This window comes from Anopheles coustani, chromosome 3, assembly GCF_943734705.1.
Source record: "Anopheles coustani chromosome 3, idAnoCousDA_361_x.2, whole genome shotgun sequence".
Taxonomy (NCBI): Eukaryota; Metazoa; Arthropoda; class Insecta; order Diptera; family Culicidae; genus Anopheles; species Anopheles coustani.
This window is the reverse complement of record NC_071288.1, coordinates 76,092,414-76,114,437: the sequence shown is the minus strand read 5'-3', so window position 1 is coordinate 76,114,437 and position 22,024 is coordinate 76,092,414. Positions and strand designations below refer to the sequence as shown.

Here is a 22,024-nt window from a genome sequence, read left to right as displayed (position 1 = left end):
TTCATAACACGCACCGCAATATCTGAAATCGATATTGGCCACTTCAAAGCAGATCGAGACGGGGGGATGAAAGTTTCATCGTCCACAAAGTTTTCCACCCTGCCTTCCGAAACCGGTGCGATATGTTTCCGATCAGTCCCTAGTGGCGTAGTTTCAACTGTCGTGCTGCCTTTTGTGTTTCGTTTTTCATCAACCATACATCAGGCGGTAGATGGACGATGAAAAATTGAAATTGTGAAAAGTTTCTGTCTCTGTCTGCACGAAACGATTTGTGGCGAATGTAGGGAACAGACTGTTGAATATAGCTTGTTATTTTGTGGCAGCATAAAATACCGTGGAATAGTTTTTTCTGATAAAAATGACCTTTCTTTTTATTTTATCTCTTGAAAACAATATTCAAGTGGCTAAATTGACAATTTTAAAGTTATTAATTTCAGTAGCGAAAATACTTAAATAATATTACTTTGCGTCTTACATTGCTCAACTTTCAAACATTTATTCTACGGAAATACTCTACATGAAAATTATCTCTCATCGTGCTTCAACTGTAGTGTTTTTATGAGCTTCTCTAATATATATCAATCAAAATGACATTTTAATTCATATTAAAAGTGGAGCCAGCGCACGAAGTTTCAAACGACTTTTGATGGATAAGCCTCGTATTAAGTGCCTAGTCCTATCGTCAGCACGCAACTCCTAACCTTCCAAATGTTCGGGACAAAGAGACACAGAACCGAACAATCGATTGAAAATTGTTTTAATTTAGCCTCGGCTGAGCATGACGTTCGTGCACCCACCAGCTGTGCGGGGAGAATGGATCGAGCTACCGTTACGGGCAACAGTTTACGGCCGCCCAGCTTCGACGCTCGTTAGCAGCCATGTAGAACTGCACTTGGCACGTCAAATTGAAACTATCGAAAGCACTCGAAAGCTTATTTGACAGCTCAATAGCGTGCGTAGGGGTGGTTCAGTTCGACATGGTGATGAGGCCGACTCGATGGAGGCGCATGGTCACTCGTGCGAACAGAGTGATGGAGGCGCCTGGTGGATGGTATAAATAACCACCATAATAAAGGGTTGGTGTGCATATCGGTTTTACGCACCCAAAGGTGAATCGCTACTTATCGTATCAATTTAAAAGAGCGTGAAAAACATCCAACCTTCTGCTCGGTGAGCAATAAGGCGTGTTTCTCTTTACCTTTACCAAGGCATCTCGTTTACTTACCGATGGGTCGCGGGTTCGCATTTAATACTGTTTGTATCTTTTTACCTTTTCACTTTCCCCACCTCATTTTTCCTTCAGGAATGAAATACTGCTAGATAGGTAGCGTAAAGCTTCGCTCAGATCAGCGACTCCATGCTGCAAAATATAAACACTGACAACACGTTTCGCAAGGGAAACATCCATCGTCGTTCATAAGAATGCAGATAGGAAAAAGAAAGAGATATAAACTGGAAACGTCGAGCAACTTGATAGGGACTGCCCTTCCGTGTGCAAGGAAGTGCATGTAAAGTAGTGATTTATTCAAGATTTTATTATTTGCTTTATCCTTGCCAACCCTGGCCGGGGAACTCCGGCCGGTTAGCTGGCAGGACTCTTCTCCATTTCTTTTCACTATCTCGCAAGTCTCTTCGCTGGGCTGAGAAAACTGTAAGAAATAAACTCCTTTCCCCCGTAAGGATTGTTGTCTCTTCGGTGTTCCGGGTCGTAGGGAAGAAAGTAAAATGTAGCTTTGCAGTTCAGCTTCGTTCTATCGTTTGGTCTTTTACTTTTCCACCTACTGTTTGGGCTGGTTGTAGTTGATGTTTTATTTAAAACCAAGCCCGTTTCTATCGCCTAGCGAAAACCGACGGCAACGTTGTGGTCCCATGGGAATCTCTACGGACGAGTGAACCCGAAACCAAATCCCTGCCAAGTGAATGTTCACCCCCCGGGTTTCAAGGGTGTGCAGCGGCCGGGAGAAGCATTTTATTAGGCATGACTACTGCTGCTATTGCTGCTAGTGCTCAGCGCCCCGTGAAGCGTGAGGCGGCAGATGACTTCATCATAAATTTACGCACAAGTAAACAATTGAGCATGACATGATTGGGACGCCGGATGCTGCACTGCAACGGGCTGGTTATGAGTATTCCTTTGGAGCATCCGATGTGAATTTACGAAGCCTCTCGTTTTGGAGAGGAGAAAGGAGCAGTTTTTGTTTTGAAATAATTCATATTTACTTTATATTTTACTCACCTACACATTGTTTGTTTTGTGAAATATTGATGTTAAAAATAATGCTATAAAATAAAATTAAAAATAATGCTATAAAATTTAGAAAAATAAAGCGGGAATAATTTAACCCAAATACCTTCGTCATGAAAATATTTACTTTCGAATTATATACCACTTCATCTTATGTAAAAGTTTCGTAAGTTATATTGTATAAAATTGGAATAATTAATACATTTTCTATTTCGTACGGAAATCTGTGAACATTCGTCTTTGGAGACCCATTTGTTTATGCTCTGTTTAGTCAATCGTCTTGGGCATTCACTCGACACCTAGCATTCCCTTTTTCTATTGAATTTTAGCCACACCCGTACACCAGTAAGTACAGTTTATTTTTCACGTTGCACCGGAGTCTCTGGGAAAATCTCCGTATCGATGGCATTCGCCAAAGCATTCATCGTTTGGTGTTATCTTTCAATCGTTTCGAACAGCTCCGAGACTCTACGGATGTAAAGAACCGGAAAATAAACGGCCCACCAAGGACTGTCTGTCAACGGAAAGCGTTCATGCAGGGAAATAGGTGTACTCTCGCTGCTGGGAATGTCGAGTAGAAATGTTCCTCGACTAGATGGCCGAGCAGGTCGGTAGGAAAATGTTATCAAGCTCATTGGTTTGTCGGATAATCGATCGTTCATCGGCTTGTAAAGCTGTTCTTTTGCACGCTTTTCCTGCTTGTCTGGTATAGTTTCAAGTACGATTTCCTTTCCTCATTGCCAAGTGCCACATTTCGAAGGAAGGGCAAACAAACTTAAATCCGTTTTTACGCTCAAGTCGGATCATTTCAAAGGATTCTTTATCACTCGCTCTGAGCACACAGTTTCGGTCTCGTACGACATTTCCTGCCCTTGCCAGCCCGTACCGGCCCTGTAAGTTCTTGGGTGAAAATGAATGTCAACACAGACCAGCCGTCAAGCTGTTTCGTGATGGGAAGATCGAATATATTCTTAATCTTTCTCACAGAGGACTAAAACGGAAGTGTGGGACGTCCAGAGTGTTAAATAAATAGCAAATGTTGATTTAAAATATTTAGCACAAACCGAATGGAAATAAAATACCGAAAGCATTGGGAGCCCTGATTGGAGATGTGTGCTCGTGTGTATTTTCTTTTTCTTTGCTTAGAGAGTTTGCATTCGCCAGCAGCAAACCAAGAATTGCCGCTTGCACGTGCAGGAAATGCAAATGAGTAGGCCATTTGGGACGTAAGATTAGGTGGTCTGCTTTTGAAAAACCGAAACGAAGTCATGTATATCGATTTGGGCTATAGATTTCTTGGGTTATGACATTGGGTAAGTTATACGCACACTGAATAAGACGTGAAAAGAGTGGTGTATGATGTTAAATGAAAAAGTCAAATATAGGTTGTAAAATTCTACTCAAACGGGCATTCTATCTAAAGGATAAAAGATGTTTGCAGGCGAAACTAAACAATAGCCAAACTTTATTACGTATGCAAATCACACTACTCCGAGACGAAGGAAAATAAACCTAAATCCATGAAGAATTTGCCCCTTTACGGACTTCGTTTTCTAGCTTGTGCCGCCAACAAGTCGGTCAATGGCCGGAACGATGTCCATTCCCGTAGCTAACAATGGATCGATTCTATACGAGTTCCATCCAGCACTTTTCTCATACCGTTGAGGTCGAGGAATGAAACCAAATCTGACTAGTTGGGAAAAAAATTAGATTCCTGCTGCCCGATCAGCAAAAAGTCGTACAAGAACAATCGTTGAGGGAGAACCATCGAACAGGAAGCAAGAAAGTTCGTTTTCCGCTTAGATTATTTGCTGACACAGCTCGTGTCTTCTTGACTGTGCTATAACGTTTCCGGAACAGCCAGTAGGATGCGTGCATTGAACGTTTTGTGGAAGAAGTTTATCGGTATTTTTTGCTCTGTATCGAAAAAGTACCAGCATCGGAAAACTGCTTATCATAAGAAGCTAGTTGGCCATCAAAAAACGAAATGCAAACGAATTTCGGAATGAAAAAGAATCCCGTCCGCCAGACCGGAACCGAGTGCAATACGGGTGTGCTTTTCCCCGGCCAGTAAGGGATATATGTAGCAAAATTAAGTTGCTCATGCGAGGGTTGCAAGAAAGAAAAAATGGGGAAGAAAAACCCATCCCAGACACCCCGAGGTGATGCAGATTCATTCCGAGACCTTCGCTGCCCCCGGGATCGTTAGGTCGAGCGAAATGATGCGCAAACTGACGCTGCATTGCTGCATAATGGCTGCAGAAACCATTTAGGAGTCCGGTTCGGTCAACGGCAACGTATCCGGCCAACTCCAGTGACATTGCTGATGAGCACTTGGCTCATGAACAACGTTGGAGCATCCGGCGGCGCGCTCGTTTCAGCTGCAGTTGAGCCTTTCAATTAGCTGACAAACTTCAGTGGCATGAAATATTTATTCGCATGAAATGAGATTGCTGGTAGAAACATTCCTCCTTCCAGTGCAATTTTTTTCCGGGTGCACAGTGGAGAACGTTTGGGATGCTTATTGATGGCAAACTTAGTGTGCTGTTCAACCATTTCGTTTTTATCAAAACATAATTTAAGTTTCTGGTCACCCTGTTTTTAGTTTGAAATTAACCCACTCTACTTGATGGGTTCGTAACTCCGTTCCGTTCCCGTTGTAAACAGACTAACCACGCGTTTCTAAGTGTCAGCTTTAGTAAACAAAGTTATGCTTAGCTTTTTAAAACTTTTTGATGTGAATTCTGTGTTGCCATAGTTTCAAGAATATATTGTGCATTTTTAAGCAGTTATTGTGGTTTAATTCCGTGCAGTGTATATACGCGCGGAGCTGCTTAAAGTAAACCAACATTCTTCATGTGACTCTGAGCAAGACGATGAAACTCCATCGTTGTTTTTTTATTGCAGACAAAGCTGGATCAAATCTGCAAATACGAACCAATTCGTTTTCCGGGAGCTTCAATGTTTCTGGACCATATTCCGTAGACGCTAGTGTCGGTACGACTCCAAACAGTCACCTTCTGATGGCAGCGTCACAAGAAACATCGTGCATTCGATGCAGTCCACCTTCCGTTGAACAGCTCCGTCTGTCGTGTGCATATTTCGCTCCCCGCCCACGGCCAGTTTGTGAAATTATTGAAAACACCAGCAGTGGATGGTTGGCAAGTGTAGTTACTATCCTGTCGTAAGATGCAAAACATTCATCCCCGGGGCGGAGAATAGTTGGCGGCGTACTCGAGCAGGTGAAACTTTCAGTGCTATTTCCAGCATGAATTCTAGATCTTCCACCGGGCTACCGGAGAGATTTGGGTTTGTGCAGCGGCAAAACGTAAGTAGCAATAAATATTTATAGTTTTCCCAAGCCCGCTAGAGTCCGGTAAGCTAAGTCACAAAACACCGATAGATGTAAATGGGATGAGATCGTGTTCTTTTTTTCCTTGTTTTACTTGTCGAATCGAAAGTCAACTGCGGTGATGCATTTTCAGATTATTCACTATCCCCCCTTTTTCTCGTTACTGCTTTCTGTCGAGATGTGGTTTTATTGCAATGATGCTTTCTGTGGGAAGCAATATTCAAGTCATTTGTATATTGGATCGTTTTAACCTACGAAGCTAGCCCCATCATGATAAGTAGTTGGAGCAGGTATAAGTGACGTACTATGGTTTTTTTTGTGCACATCTTTTGAAGGAAACCCAAAGGAAAACATGGACAACACAATTAATAACCTCACAGTTGTCCACTGCTCGAAAGCGGTGCGACAGAAGTTTCAATCTCACTTCAACCACACTTACCGGGATCGTGGTACTTCAGGTTGCGGGCCAGATGGGTCAGCTGCAGCGGGATGTAGCGGGTGTCGGCACGGGGCGGGCTTCGGGGCGCAACGCCGGGCGGGGACGAAGCACTTGGGCCGAGTGGACACAGGAACGCGCGCTGCAACTCCCAGCCCACCTCGGAGATGATGCTCGCCTTCCGGAAGTACGGTGTCACTTCGCGCAGGAATTTCACTGAAACGAAAGGCAAAACCGGGTGGGAAGAATTAAAGAAACTACCATTTACCAACGGAGGTTAATGATGAACGCCTGGTGCCTGGAGAAGAGAAACAAACTGGAAAAAACACGGCCAGCGACCGTAAGTGAGCGACGGTAATTCGATAAGCACTCGGACGTAATGTGGTGGAAGTTTTTATCAGCCGCTTTTCTTCGCCACTGACCGCAAAACCGGCTAATCGGTTTCGGTCCAGAGAACTTTCGTTAGCAAAATTAGGAGAGTTTGTGTTCGCTAGCTGCACTCGACAACTTGCCTTCTTGCTAATGGTTAGTTCATATTCCGAGAGTTTGGGACGAAGGGCACAATACAATACATTTTGAGATTTTTCTGGAGAGTTAGTTAAAGTTACAAGTTTTCTCCGTTTATTGTTTCACTTGGAAAGTTCATTTCCAACAATCGCTTACAGTTTTTGCAAAAGACGCCATAAAGTATGGATCTTTAAGGTGATAACCATCTTGTAATTTTGTTAACTTTGCCACTGGCTGCAAAGCGCGGTGCTTAAAGTTCCCTCATGAAGTCATATTTTCAAGTACTAACCACACCACCGGAATATCTATTTCCATTTTCCTGTTTAGCACAATGATAATCCGCGAAAAAAGTGAGTTCTCCCTCGAACACTGCATGAATGAAAGCGTGATGACCTTTTCATGGCGTTTTCACACGATGCCAGGAGGCAACGCTTAAATGCAACGATTGCACACGACACACACACTCACACATGATGATGGAAATGGTTGCCTTTTGCTGCAGGCAGCATAAATGTTCATGGTGCTGTAAAATCGGAGATAAGTATGTTTTTTTTTCTGTCGCAGCGGGGTTTTCGTGTGCTGTATTCTCGTATGCTTTTTTCTTCTGTTTTAGTGTGCTTTTTTGCTTCTGACTAAATAGGATTCATTTTCGTGTGTTTGAAGAAGGCGTTGTGCAGATTTGCACCGACCTCATTCCTTAAATTAAGTGTTTTTGTAAAATATTATTTAGCATACAACTCTAATAGAGGGATTTAATTTTCTCTCGAAGTATGTGTTTGATAAGGAGAGCATGAAATGCAAGCCAGGTTTTTACACAATTATAAAGTTGGGGAAGGTTCTCATGTAAAGTCAAACAAGTTAATAGCATACATGTTAGACGCGAGTTAAAAAGCCACTTATCATGTCAACGGTAACGTCATTATATGTTTTCTTTGTTAGTGCTTCCCATAAAAGTCATCCTTCGAAACGAACGTACCTTCCGTTTTCCGTTCGTATGCATATGAAAATGTAACAACACCTCGTTAGCAGGGATTTGTTTCACCAAAATAACTGTCTCTCAAAAGTTATAGTTTAGACAAGCTACCTAAACATTTCCATACGTGAGTACGAATACAAAATAAGTAAAAACCTCACCGAAAAGTTTTCACTTCAAGGCACTCAGTTGCTTTTCGACAGAACGATGTACGGTTGGGTTTACTTTTTAAATGTGTGTTATCAGCAAGAGTGTTTCAGAAAAATGTTTTAAGTGGGGTGCTGTCAGGATCTTTAGGAACACACTAAGGGAATATAATAAAAAATACACACACCAGAACAGGTCTGCTGCAATATGTTTGCACAAGAGTTAGGAATCAGTTCCTCCTGCTCTTCCATTAGCAAAATTTTTCCTAAACACTTTCAAACAACCATTGAATGGGAAAGCAAAACTCATCAGTTTCTCTAACTCCTGACCGGGCAAAAAACGTTGCATCGGTTCTGCATCGAGCAACGAAGCAATTTGCTCCCACTTCTTGCGGCATTTCCAAACAACGTGTTCAATAAACTCCGGCCATCCTTCATCGGTCCTACCTCTATTCTTTCCTCCCTCTGGCAAACACCACACGCCCACTTGCTATTAGCTTGATTCGGGGCAAACCAAATGAACTTACAGTTCGATTGCTTGTGTTTGTGTGGTTGGGTAAATTTTCTTAACAGCTTCAGAACCGGGGCCCTATGCCACTTCCCGACCGACCGAAGGGACCGCGCCAGAATCGTTCCGAAAACTATTTTCACTCGTGCACAAGTTTTCCCTCGAACGTGGCGTGACGTTTGCGTCCCAGCACCGAAACGGGGGGGGGGGGGGGGGGGGGGGGGCCATTACACGGTGCAAACATATTGCTTGTTTTGGTGGTAGACTTCGGCACGTCTTGGCCCTCCCCCCCTATACCCACCGGAACGCAACGCGTGTCTGGTTGTTTCGAGGGGTTTGGTTTGAATTTTTGGCAGATAGACAAATCATTCCGCACCGAGACCGTGTTTTGCTTCGATCGGAAAACTTCCGGTTGGCCGTTTGTAGCCTTTCTCGCCAACCCGCGCTGCCTATGTCAGGCTTACGTTTTGCACTCGTGCTGAATATTTAGCTTTGAGAAAACGTGAGTTGGGTTGCACCGAACGGTTTTGCAGAAATGTTGCACTGGTAATGAGCGTTGTCAAGACGGATCTAAACGGTGACTTTTCAACTACGTGTTGTGCAGAACAAATACATGTTAATGGCTTGTGGTTTGCAAAAAGATGAAGTCTTGAATGTGTAACTCTTCCCTGCAGGCTTCCAAATCAAAGGAAATAATGTGCTGTTGATAAAAGCTGAAGATCTCTTCTTGAGCAGTATCATACTACAACGAATCTCATATTCATTAGATTGCATGCGTCCAGCCTTGGAAACGCATACAAGGGGAAACAACTCTATCGCACCTCTTCACTAATCCGTAGCAATTGAAATCGATGCAGCAATGCACTCGTTTTACGCAAACAAACTGTAATTAGAAGATCAACCGATCGGCTCAGGTGGCATCGTTGGACGTTTGCACATTTATGTTGCATTTATTTACTCCCACTTTCCGGAATGGAAAATGGAAATAAACACTCCATCGATCACACGGTGGGCATTTTGTCGTGCCTTTGTATAATTCACTTCACTGGAAAGGGACACTCTCTCTCGCATTGAGTCGTCCTTTCCCGTTTGCAACCCGCATTCAATCATCGACGATAAACAAAAACATGCAAATGCACACTCCACGAGGGACACCGGATGGGTGCGGCCGCATGAAATAAATCAACTTGCCACTTGCCGGAGCATCCGGGCCGGGTCTCCTTTGCCTTTCGAGGAGATGGCGTGTGTGTGTGTGTGTGTACCCTTTGAGCGGGAGTACTTTGCATTGGTAAGCACTGGAAAACATATCGGAGAACCGCAGGACTACCGGAAGAATTTATCGAACCGGATGCGGTAAGGGTTTGCCTTGCATTTACACGTCCTCCATACTTCTTCACTCCTCCCTGCAGTTCCCACTCATCAGTGTCCATTTACGTCGAGCGAGCTCTGTTTGCCTTCTCCCTCGGGTGGCAAAACTTACACAGCGCATCGTAAGATGAAGGTAAGCACTGGGATCAATAACTTTATCAAAGCATCCAAAAGGATTCCACCAGATCTTATAGGTTTTCCGTGTCCTACTCTGTATGCTTTCAGGACATAGCTCGACCAGCCCCTAGTAGATCGTAATGGTGCCAAATGATTTCTGTTTTCAATTACCCCGAATGCCCAGAGACGGACCCGGAGTGCATGATGCAACTTGCTGTTACTGAAGTCCGCAGTGCAGTGCAGCAACTGAAGTACCTGCCGGGCATTAAAGCATTCGATTTTGTGACCTCATTGAAGCACCACTGCTAGCCTGGGTCACATCATAAATTCACAGGCGTCCGTTCGATTACCGGAACGGCAGTGGAATGAAATATGACCGAATGGAAAACGGGGAACAAGTGCTGACTTGTTTGAACGTTACCCCGGGACTCTAGTTGACACTGTCTTCTTCGATCTCGGAGCGTTGCACGATAGCCAGATTCAGCCGCTCTTCTTCAATCTCGGAGTCACCAGATTTACCACCAAACGTTGTGATTTTTATCGACCTGTGTGAAAGAGTGGAAAGGGGGTGGATGCATGTGATGTTCAAGATGAAAATGAACAAACAAACAAACAACTCACAAGAAGATAGGTCGCAAATTCACGAAAGCCACTTGCCAGTGGACCAATTTACCTTGATCGATAAAACAAGGATCTCTGCTTCGTGGAACGCTTAGCAAAGACATAAAAATGGATCGGTTGCCGAAACAAAAAGCTGTAAGCGTTTCCACTTCACCTTTCAGTTTAAAGCGCTCGATCAGTGTTTAAGCACGACACGGTTGTAACAGTTTCGAACCCGAGGGTTCCGATGGCACTTTCCCGATGCTTATTTCTGCGCTTCTGCTAAAAGCCGATTTGTTTTTCAGAAAACTAAAGCACCATAAGGAGGATCGTTTTCCGTTTCACGGAAGAAAATACTTCATCCCGAACGGAACGTCGAATCCCCCTCCCCCAGCCGCCGGATTGGAAAGCGAAAGATTGTTTTTAACGGTTCGCGCCACTTTCTCCCGGTCGGCAGAAATACGTCGATCGAAGTACGACAAATGTTTCACGACGAATGATGGGGCAGCGCTCTCGAAGCGTACGCTTGGAACTGAAGAACGCTGGAAACCGGAACCGAAGGAGGATTTTACGGAAGTCAACTTGAAGGCAGCTTAAAAACTTCGGCGGCCATATTGAGTATTATAAACTGAGCCGATTTGAGCGCTCTCGTAATGGCGGCGGAGTGTGCAATAGTGTGGGGATGGTAAGAGTTTCATTCGTCGTTAGTGCTTGGAAAGAATTTGATTTAAAGTTTTCGAAGTCCGTCCGATATTTTACCTTTTTTTTAGCGAAAAACGAAAGAGGATTTAATTGACTTAAAATCAATTACTGTGAACAAAAAGTCCCTAGAGGTATGCAAGTTAGTACCTTAAAAGCATTTGACATTTTTATAAATAATTGGTTGTGAAATGTAAGAAATTTTCAATTTCAATGTGAGAAATTGAGTATAAATGTAGGCGTAGTTAACAACATTATAAGGATACGGAAAAAATATTGCTAATTATGCTGCTAATTAATTTTAATAGTAGCATAATCAGTAGCATATACAAATCGTAGAAAAATCCGAATGTTTTCTTCAACATTATATTTTTTTATGCTGTGTTTCACCGCAGCGAAAATCAATACAATGATGAAAATGAACATTAATGTTTACGGCGGTCCGTTGGGTGTTGGCTGGCTGATTTTCCATTACATGTTTGAGTAGCGAGAAACACGACAAATGGCTGCAGCACTTCGCCACCGTCGGTCGAAGCAAAACGCAGAAGAAATATATCGAACCAGCGTAGCCGTTCGCCACCGCATCGCCATCGCAACTCCGCCGGGAGTTGTTCAGCAGCAACGAAGTGCAAAGCCTTCGGCTAACATTAAAATACACGGTTATTATTTGCCACGGTTTGCACAACAGCGAAGAAAGGCCGGCAAATAAACAACAACGGTCAAAGTAATAAATTTGTAGCCCTCCGCTGTTTCTGCTTATTATCCGTTCCGGTTCGGTTTGGTTGTGTGCTTTGTTTGGGCGTTTGTTTACACTGCCATCTTGTGCGGCTGTCGGATGCTGCCCTGCGGCAAACGGAGGCCAAACACATACGAACAGCAAGAAGTGGCTCTCTAAAAAACAGAAAATGGTTGCCACCGGCCTATTCCGGCGCTCTACGCCGAATGCAATGATTGCAACGAAAGCGAGCAATTTCTACGAAACGAGATGATGTTTTTGGAGGAAAATTTAGGCTGCCATTTTTATTTGTTTTTCCCTCATCCTGTAACGTAGATCGCTCCCAAGCGTAAGGTTATTTTATTTTTCCGAACCGGCACCAACGTACGAGGGAAGACAAAACAGAAACCAGCCAAAACCTACCTCCGGGGCGTACGAGCCTTTTATTTTTCCAGAGCATGTTTTCCATCCTACCTCGCCTGAAGTGTGCACCTGCGCAAGTTGATTGCTTAGTGCTGTAATAATGGCGAGCGCATTAACCTTCCGGTGTGGTGCCTTCGAAGGGCGGAAGCATAAGGGCCGACAGCATCATTCGTTCGTTCGAGTGGAAATGGGCACGATGGGGGAGTGCAGCGTTTTTCCGAGTGCTGCATTACCACGTTCCGTGTCTGCTGAAAGGGAAGCCACAACAATTGTACACGGTGTCGACTGGCTGCTCGGTGGACTTGGTGGAGCAAGTACGACCGGACAAATGAATTCATTTACAGAATTGCTATGAGAGGCTTCCGTGATGTGTAATAGAAATTTTCAAGAATTATGTTTAAAGGATCGTTTCCAGCAAAACAGCCATTTTGAACCATTTCGATGAGTATTTTTCTTGGAACGGTAAAACATTATTTTATCGTGCTTCACTGTCGAATCCGTGTATTCAGGTTAAAATTGGTTTTCCTTCAACTTTGTGCATCGGTCCAAATTTGTTTAACATCGAATCTTGGTCACGAATCGAACGAAGCGCTTTAAGAAAAACATCATACCCTCAAATGCGCAACAAGTTCCGTGCTGACCGTGTCCGTAAATTGCCCTTTCCCTCGATGGTACGATGCATTCCGAACGGAATGGGAAATAAGACATAAAATAAAAAAAGGACCGAATGCTTCAAACGATTCTTTGATTAAATATTCAGCAGCACCAGCTAGCCACCAGGCAGCGGCCAGCAGCAGCACACGCTCGAGAGCATTTTAATTTCAAAAAGAAAGGAACCGGAGGAAAAACACACGAATGCAGAAAGACCCCATCATCATCATCATCACCGGCAAAGCCGTACGAGGGTTTGGGGATTTTTTCGAAGGTAAATATGTACACCTTGCTTTTCGTGCCGTAGGTTCGTGCACGGTTACCCGGAAGCTCCTAGCGTCTGTGCTTGACTGACCAAATGGGTGAAGGAAAGGAAAAACTCTCACACCATTTTCCAGGAACGGAAAACACGGCATAATTGATCTGCCAACATAAGCGTTAAGGTGCTTCTGGCTAGTTTGGGGTATCTGGTTGTGGGTGTGATTCTTAAAGTTCGTCGGAATTTCAAACAACTAGAGTCCTCCCTTGAAAGGTTCCGTAAAATTTTGTTATAAAAGTCTCCAGATGTTGTTGTAAAATAGTTTGTCGAAAATCAAAGATTTTTTCAGGCTAGGGAAAAATGCTGCTACAACCCGACACAATCCTAGCACGTTCCTGTGCCAAGAAGCTACCGGATGATTCATGATAGGCCAGCGCTATCTCGGCAACGTATCTTTACGAGTGGACATCGTTTCGCCATCGTGTTTTCCACCCTGCACTGCAGTTAATTACACGGTTGGCTTTTGTGTTCGGGCTTTCCTTTTTTTTCTCTGTTCACTCCCTGTAAACATTTTCCCTTATCCAAATGTGCCATTGTTGTGCCCTTTTGTCTTGTGACTTTTAATGCAAAACAAACACAGTCGTTTCACCAGCCCACTTTGTTCCGGTCTTGATCTTTGCTGTTTTTTTTTTTTTTTTTGTTGCTGCTGTTTCGGTTCCTGGTCTCCACATCGAACCACCATTTTGTCGGTGGGAAAGCACACCGAAACAACACAATCAGTGCGCCTCGGTTGCTCGGTAATAATGACCCCGAAAGGTAAACCCACTCACAGAATATTATGGTGGCACTCAGAGATGGTGGCGGGGAACTGGAAAAAAACTCTTCAAGAAAGGTGCGTGTAGTTGGCACAGTGGAGCACGTTGAGGAAGGGAAACAGAAAAAAAGCGCATGCTAAAAACATAACAAGACCGATAAGAGAAACACAACAAGTTGCTTCCGAAGCGTGGGCGTTACGCTTCCGCCGCCCGGTGGAAAAGCTTCGTATAATAGACAAAACAAGGGATGAAAGAAAGCTACAGAACGACGCACACATAGACAAAATAGAAGTAAAAAACACACACAAAACAATTATCGCCCACCGAACGGTAGTGTGCACGAACCGTTCAGCTTTCCCTTGGGGGGAATCGGAAAGTGAAGGAGATAAAAGAAACACTCTAGCAACAAAGAACATCCCCGGAGGCTGGAAAATTGGGGAAATGCTTAGCCGCTGTCCCGTTGCCATGTCCCAGGGTTTCCTTATGAGGTGCTTTTTTTCTTTGGCCGCCCATCAAAAAGGGATCAGAAGCACACCTCTAACGCCCGACTTGAAGGTTTCCAATCGAAGCCTGCAAACGAACGGAAAAGCGACACTGACAAATTAATACAGAAACAAAGCACAACTTCACAAAAAAAAACAGAAATCTAAAAAAAAGGTAAGATAAAGGGAACACGCAAAGCGAAAAAGGTGAAATTGCTTGTCCCTCATTTAAAAAAAAAAAAGAAACGGTGTCCAGTTGCCGACATCTATCACGTTTCTCGCTGGTAGTCAACCGTAATTTTGCTTCATTTCGTACTTTGTTCTACGGCTTTGAAATAGAATACTGCAAGCAAACCGGCCACGCCAGATGAAAGAGGGTTGAATTTCTAGCTGGCGAACGAAAAGGACGCCAGCAAAAGCGAAGACGATCCCCGGGCCACTTCGTCCAGTGCGACATCAGCTTCAAGGGCTGCGCCGGGTACTAACACCGGTATCCTCTTGCTGTTGAAACGTCAAACAAAAAGGAAAGCGGTAGGGTTCATGTTCCTTTTTTCTCGCAATTTTTTCCTCCACTTTTCCGCGTGCTCTACTGGACTCATTAGACGATCGTTCGCTGCCATTTTCCTTTTGCTTTTGCTTTTGCTTCCCTGACCATCGGTTTGCTTCCACCGTTGGCTGATCAAGAGATAACGGCCTGCGGGCAAAAGGTTAGCAGTGGCGGACCAACCACTCTTTTTGGCACAATTGCCCGCATGTCAGCGGGGAAAGTGTTTTCCCGTCGCGCGAGACGCCAACACCAGCCGCGAATCCCTTTTCTTCCTTTGGGATGATGTTTTTTTTTATTATTTTCTTTGCGACGTGAAACAATGTGCCGTAACGACCGAATCTGGGCGAATGTTACGTTGTTCCAGGGTTTTATGGGGGAGACTGTTGAGCGTGCGCCATACCGGCTTATATTATTTCACAATATCTTCGTTAGGTAGTGCTATTGTGCTCTGTTGGTAGTTACTTTGAGCAACATCAATTTGGAATCGATAGCTTTTTTATATTGCACACTCATTTTTATCAGTTATCTCTTCAAAAACGGGTTTTTTTGCAACTTATTATGTTACAATTTCATGAAAATTTGATGGTGGTATTACTTTTATTTTCTTTAATCTCCGTACTCTGATTGCATTTAGTCAGTACTTCACAATGAACTTGTTGTAGTCATTTACAATTGACGACAGAAAAAATATGTTGAAAAAAGTATAGATTTTGTTTCTACCTTCGACATTTAAACGACGAAAATGATGCCGTCCGCTCAATTTTCTATGTACCAGCATTACGCTAGTTAAAACCAAATAATTTAATTTTGTCATGCTTTGTAACCAGTTTTCCTGAGTCACAAAATAATCCTTGAAACGTAAATTGAGGTACCATTAAAAATACATCTTCTAATCTCTTGTGCTTGATTTTAACTCTGATAAACATTCAACTTAAAGTTGTGTTTTATAGTTTAGTTTTATACAAAATTAGCGAATACCACATTTTACTTTTTAATTGAATATCCCAAATGCTAACGCAAAAAAATGACGTTTAATGATCTTTCTTTGTCAAAAAATAAATCGAAAAATACATTTGCATAATTCTCACATTTTTATTTCCTTAATTTCCTTCGTCGACAGTCAATTCACAAATTCATAACATTAAAATTTAAAAATAAAAAACGTGGGCAAAAAGTACGGGCCCCTAAGGGGTTTAATAATGATTGAAAAATGTCTCAGGATTATCGAAGTTGGATGTGTGACTCAATAGTTGTGCCATAGACAAACACGTAAATCATTCTATTTCAAATACTTCTAATTTATTATGTGAATTGGGATTTCTAAAACGGAAATCTTCAATTTTTATCTCTGATCCGCCTGGAAAGATTATTTAAACCTTTATGCTGAACGAATCAATATAGATTATTCTGAAAAAAGCCGTTAAGCCTTTCGAATGAGTTTTCATCGGATTTTTCTACGACGACAAGATTACCAGTCCCTCCCCCGCCCCCTCCTGCCATCCCTTGGGTAGGCCTATAACAGGCGTTCTTCAGAAATAAATGCTCCCATTGAAAGGAACAAGGAGTGACGCAAAAAGTATCACTCACGAGGAAAAACAAAATGGCCACAAAAGTATGGCGGCTAGTTCGATCCATTGCCGTCAGCACAGACCGAAGCAATCAGTGTTGAAAAAAAGAAAATAAAACAAGGACACACGATCGCTTCCCACACTTCAGGGAGATCAAATTTAATCCATCACTGTCGCAACCGGTCGGCCCATTATGCGCGCACTCGATTCCACTCAATCGATACTCCCCGGGGTCGCTGCGGTGTTGTCGATGTTGACGAACCTCATCCGTCGCCGACGGGTCACCTCGCTGCGCCTTCGTCCACTTCCTCCCACACGTCATTGTTTGCCATTTTTCCAAGCGGCGAAGCGACACCGGAAACACCGCAGGGCATCGAGCGAACGCCGGGAGGGCACGGCAGGCATTTTTAAAATATTTTTCACGCCACACGCCGGGAACTTCATCCCGGGAAAATAAAAGACAAATAAATGAACCCTACCGCCGATGCAGCGCGTGCCCGGGCCGGGTGTCGTGACGCGACGTGGAAAATACAGTGTCGCCAGATGATATGATTTTCCCATCGCTATATGTGCTTTATCATTTTTCTCACCCTACCTTTTTTCCTACCTTGCATGCGTAAACCGATGATGCCTTTCCGGCACGAAGCTCCGACCCACCAGTCGTCACCCGGCGCCGCGGGTGTCATTAATTTAAGCGTACTTCATCTCACTTGTCAAAAGTGGGAAACCAAATCCGCTCTTCCGCCACCCCGAAAAAGGGGGAAACGGGTGACGGAAACGGTTAAAAATGGTGGAAAAAAAGAACCCACTTTTCACGGAGGAAGGCAACGCATAAAAGTGCAGGAAAGCACGGGCAAGAGCGCTTCCAATGGGATCGTTTCGCTGCGAAATACAATCCACACGGTGGCGGGAAAATAATCAATGTCACAAAAGGCACCGGTTGTCTTTTATGGGCGTAAAAATCCGTATCCGGGGAAACCTCCGCATCGACGCGCTAGACGAGCTTTTGCAAGCGAGACAAAATAATGAACTCTTTATTTCACCTCGGCAGTCCGTCACGAGGCATAAAATTTATTCATTATTTCGAAGGAAAATTACTGCACATTTAAACATTGTACCTTCTATTGAGGAGCATGATTTTCCCGTGGCATATGAATTGATGGTTTATCAACAACTTTTTTCTAGCATTTATTTGCCCCTGTTCGTTCTTCATACAAAACGGAACGGGTAGCTTATAACTATACTATACAAGTGCCAAATATCACGTCCTTCAACGACGCCATCCTTTAAACCGACGTCGAAAATGTGAAAATGCTTTTACGCCTGCCCGTATATTTGCTGTCCTAAATAAATGACATCCTTTCACGTCCGTGCGCCCCAAAGAAACCCTTCAAACTGCCAGATGGACTCGCTAAAATTATTGCATAAATTTTACACACCTTCCGCAACGCTCTCGTCCTACAACACGTGTTGGTGAAAAAGCCTGCATACATGTTCGTGACAGTAACACACCGATTAATGTACTATTTGCCTTGAGTTGTCCGTACCGCTTTTCATTAGCATACATATACATCGTTTTTGCTGCATTCGTACTCCCACCCACACTCACACACACACGTGTTGGACACGAACACGAAATGATAAACATTTGTGGCACTCCTGTGGCAAACGGGGCTGTTGGAAAATCTTCCACTTTCAGCAGTAGGAAGAGCCTTTTACCGTAGAGGGCGTCGTAGAAAGCTTCTGTACAAATAAATGTGGGTGTCGGCAGGGTTCTCCAGGACATCGGGTGGTTTTTCTTCTTGGAGTGTCGAAATGAAGGGATGGGAGGAGGGGTGCTGAGGTAAATATGTAAATCATTTAACCCCTCGTACATCAAAACGGCGTATCGTTTGCGAGTGGGTTTACGTTTTTCCCGACGCCTCCTTCTCGACGAACAAGAACGAGATCAAGCCGAACCGAACGAAGAATCCATAAGGCGTTTTTCCTCGTTACGGACGAAAAAAACCACCCATAAAAACACCCGTGAAATCCTCCTTTCCAGAGCCTCGAGGAACAACGATGATTGAGAGTGCGATACACATCACCGTTGCTTGGAGACGACCTTAGATCGTTCGAGCGTCTTATGGTATCAATCGTTCGGCTTGTAAGGGATAAGCACCACCGGTCCCCGTTCGGCAGGCGGTTGGTAAAGCGAGTCCATCAATTATCTCCCGAAAGCTTACCGTCCGAAAGCTTCAGAGAGCCGGGAGTTACAGGTTGCGTGGCGTTGCGAGTGGAACGTGGGACAACAAAAGATATGCTACGAGTGAAAAATTGTTCCTTTTAGGTTACACAAAACACTGAAGAGCATCCTTTATCGAGACATTAACTACAATTTGGGTGGAATACTCTTATGTTTTATACTTCCCTGCAATCCTAGAACGTTATAAACGATTAGCTTAAATGTGTATTGCTAAGAACATCTAGGAAACACCTCTACTATATGGTCTTTGCTGCTAGGTAAGATGGTTATTAAGTACCTTTTCTCTGCATGCCTTGTAGAATCTAACCTTAATCTTAGCATTTCAGACTGAGGAGAATCTCGTTTGCAATAATATTATGTGAAGCTGTCGACTCCGCCTGAAAAAAGATCTCAACTCTAAAAAAAGGAATGCACCTACTCGCCGCTGCAGCTGAAATGCTGTCATAAGAAGCTCCCTTTTTAGGACGAAGCGAATTGCAAAAACCTACACGAGGTACGACTAAAAACCTCCCACGTTAGGAATGGAAATGCTCGTATAGAAACGTACCAAGCGCACCGCTCGAGCGGTGAGAAATAGTCATCAACGTGATTTATCCCCTGTACGATGTGCCTCAAGCGATTCGTCGCCATCGCCTGATGCCTGAGAACTCGAGCTCCAAGCGTCTTACCGTCTCCCAGCCAGAAATGTTCGGCCGAACAATGGCCCGAACCGAAATAAAACGCTCCATTGCCTCCCACACCTCGGTGAAGATGGCTCGGTGGGGACGTTACCATCACCGCCAAGCGCCTTGAGTAGGGACTGCTTTGTCCACACGTGATTTCCCCAAGGCACTCGAGAAAAGAAGAAACCTCCGCCTAAACGATGTAGATTGTTTTTCTCGTACGACCGAGAGGGTGGACGGTATCTCGTCGGAGGTTCGTCTGTTGGAACAATCGCTCCACACACGGGCAAAGGTACCGTTTATGGCTCAGCTTTCGCGTCGACGATACCTGTCCGTGGCAGAGTGTAGTGTAACACGGTGTGTGTGCGGCGTCAGAGGGATGAGTTCCAACTTCTGGCAGGATGGGCTACGGTGTCTGAAGACCGGTTACGCCATATCGAACATCCCGAGTGCTCGAGTAGTACTCCCTGCAAGTGACAGCACCACCACAACCACCGCCACTATCCTCCAACAGCGTTGTCGGTAGCGGAAAACCCGAATCGTGCGGTCATGGTTGGTGCAGGCATCGGTTGGTCTTTGTTCCAGTCGCCCACGGGCGGTCGACAATTGAAACCCACCTCAAGGTCCACACCGGCTGATCGAGTCGAAGGACCTAGAAGCTTCGCCGAAGCCTTACGGAATCCCAGCCGCCGGGAGCGTACGTCCCAGCCATTTGATACACTCAATTTGGGATGGAATCTGCATGATGATATATGTGCGAATTGCTCAGAACTTCGCTCGCCGACAGCGAGTTTTCTTACGGCCAGTACTGTGGGGGGAGAGTTTGGTTCTGAAGTTCTGAACTGTTTGCCCTAAGTATGGCCCACTGGCTCGAAGGTGCTCTAAGAATCTCGGTCCTTTGCGCTCGTTTTTTTCTGTGAGAATCCAGCTGGCAGTGCGAAGAGCAAGGGTTCGGAGTAAACTTTCAGCACCATCAACGCCTCGTACGTAATCGGCCGAAGCGACCCGACTTGCGAGGGGCTTACCAAATACTTTAACAGTGGACCAAACCCGTAGTCTATCGTCCCGTAGATCCTCGCGCTCTCCGGGCTGTGTAATGTCTGCGTGGGATGGTTTCGGTGGATCATAAATTAAATCACATCCGCCCATATTCCGGTGCGCCCTTCGGCCAAAGTCAGAGGACTTGAGGGTCCTCCAGTCCAGGAGCACTGAATACCTGCGCTGCTACTGGTGAAAACAAAAAGTCCAAACCTCTTGTGATGCTTGACTTCCGAAAGTGGTACACGCCATGACTCCTTTCATCACCGCGCCCCACTTCTTTCCGGGTTGATCCAACGAAATGTGCAATTTGTCTCGTGGGTGGCTTTCGGTGGTGGTGGCGTTTACCTCTAATGGCGCTAGCGTTTGCTCTCGGGCATGGGGTTACCTTTCTTAATTATTCACGCACCTGCGTGTGCCTGTGTGGGATGATGTGGAAGTGCGTATGTGTGGGTTTGCGAGATTGAGACGTAAAGAAGCCGTCCATGATTTATCGACGCCATCGCCTAAGATGGAGCAGATTTTCGTCTTTTTGGTTGCAACGTAAATAGAAGACCTACTCTATCCTTAACGCTCCATTGATTTCGATAATGGTAAATCTGTTTTCTCTTCATTAGCCATTTATAGAAAGTTCGAATACTCTGACTACCTTATTCATGAACAAAACCCTTAAAAGAGCGTAGTATCCTCCTTCAATAGAAATTCATTTGAAATCGATCATATTTACTTAAGGTTACAAACATTAGTTATTCGGTAGACCAATTTTGAAGAGCTTGCCAACTCACTCTGGAACTAAACGCAGGAAGATGATTTAGTTCTGTTCACCGAAAACAGCTTATTTATATAGACAAGCTAGTAACACATTCATGTTTTTGAAGTAATCTACAGTTTCGTGCATCTGCTACTAGAGTAAAAACTACTGTTTCGATGGAATGAAGATATTATTGGCAATTGCTTTTTAATCCTTTTCATACTACAACAAGATATTCATGAACGTTCTACAGGATCAATGTTTTTCAAGAAGGCTAATTAATGATTTTTGAAATTTAATTTGAACTTTAAGCTTCTTGCATCCCATCAACGATTTAATAAGTAATATTTCCAGATGTGCTGCTTTGTTTTGTGCATCTTTTAATTGTTGTCTAGTTTTTGTTAGTAAGTTTTTGGCATACTTCTCGTCTGTCATTGTTATTCAAATTTAGAACCATCGCAGAAATTCTTAGAATTCCAATAAAACTCAATCATTCAGTTTTACTGCCAAACTGTCAATAGAAGTTAAATTTTTATTCCCTCAGCTATCGTATTCGACTCTTCATTGCAATCGACGTTCGTGAACCACAGTCCTACACTCACAGACATATGAGCTTTCTGTTCGGTTGCGTTGCGGTTCCTTTCCCTGTCATGCGCTTCGAGAGAAGCAAATGAACGTCCCGGAACGATGATTCAATTAGTGAGTGAAATGCGAACAACATCCCACCACCGAAACGGAGTAGCTTCCTCGGGAAGGAAAGGTGGAGGGATTGAATGGTAATGGTTGGGGTTGAGTTTTTTTCGGCGGTAGACGTGCCGTGTACCGGAATTTTGACAGCATCCAGTCCCACGCTGACTGATTGACTGAAAGAGAAGGTAATCTACCTGAAGAAAATGTACGGAAAACACCGGTGGCAA

The 22,024-nt window shown here is 44.1% G+C and overlaps 1 protein-coding gene across 1 annotated transcript in view; it reads right to left on the bottom strand.

The window, feature by feature from the left end:
* LOC131259531 (beta-1-syntrophin) overlaps positions 1–22,024 on the bottom strand; it is a 67,770-nt gene that overhangs the window by 19,151 nt on the left and 26,595 nt on the right. The window contains exon 4 of the mRNA XM_058261040.1: positions 6,037–6,249. Coding sequence (XP_058117023.1) covers positions 6,037–6,249 — 213 coding nt within the window. The remainder of the gene's footprint in view (positions 1–6,036; positions 6,250–22,024) is intronic.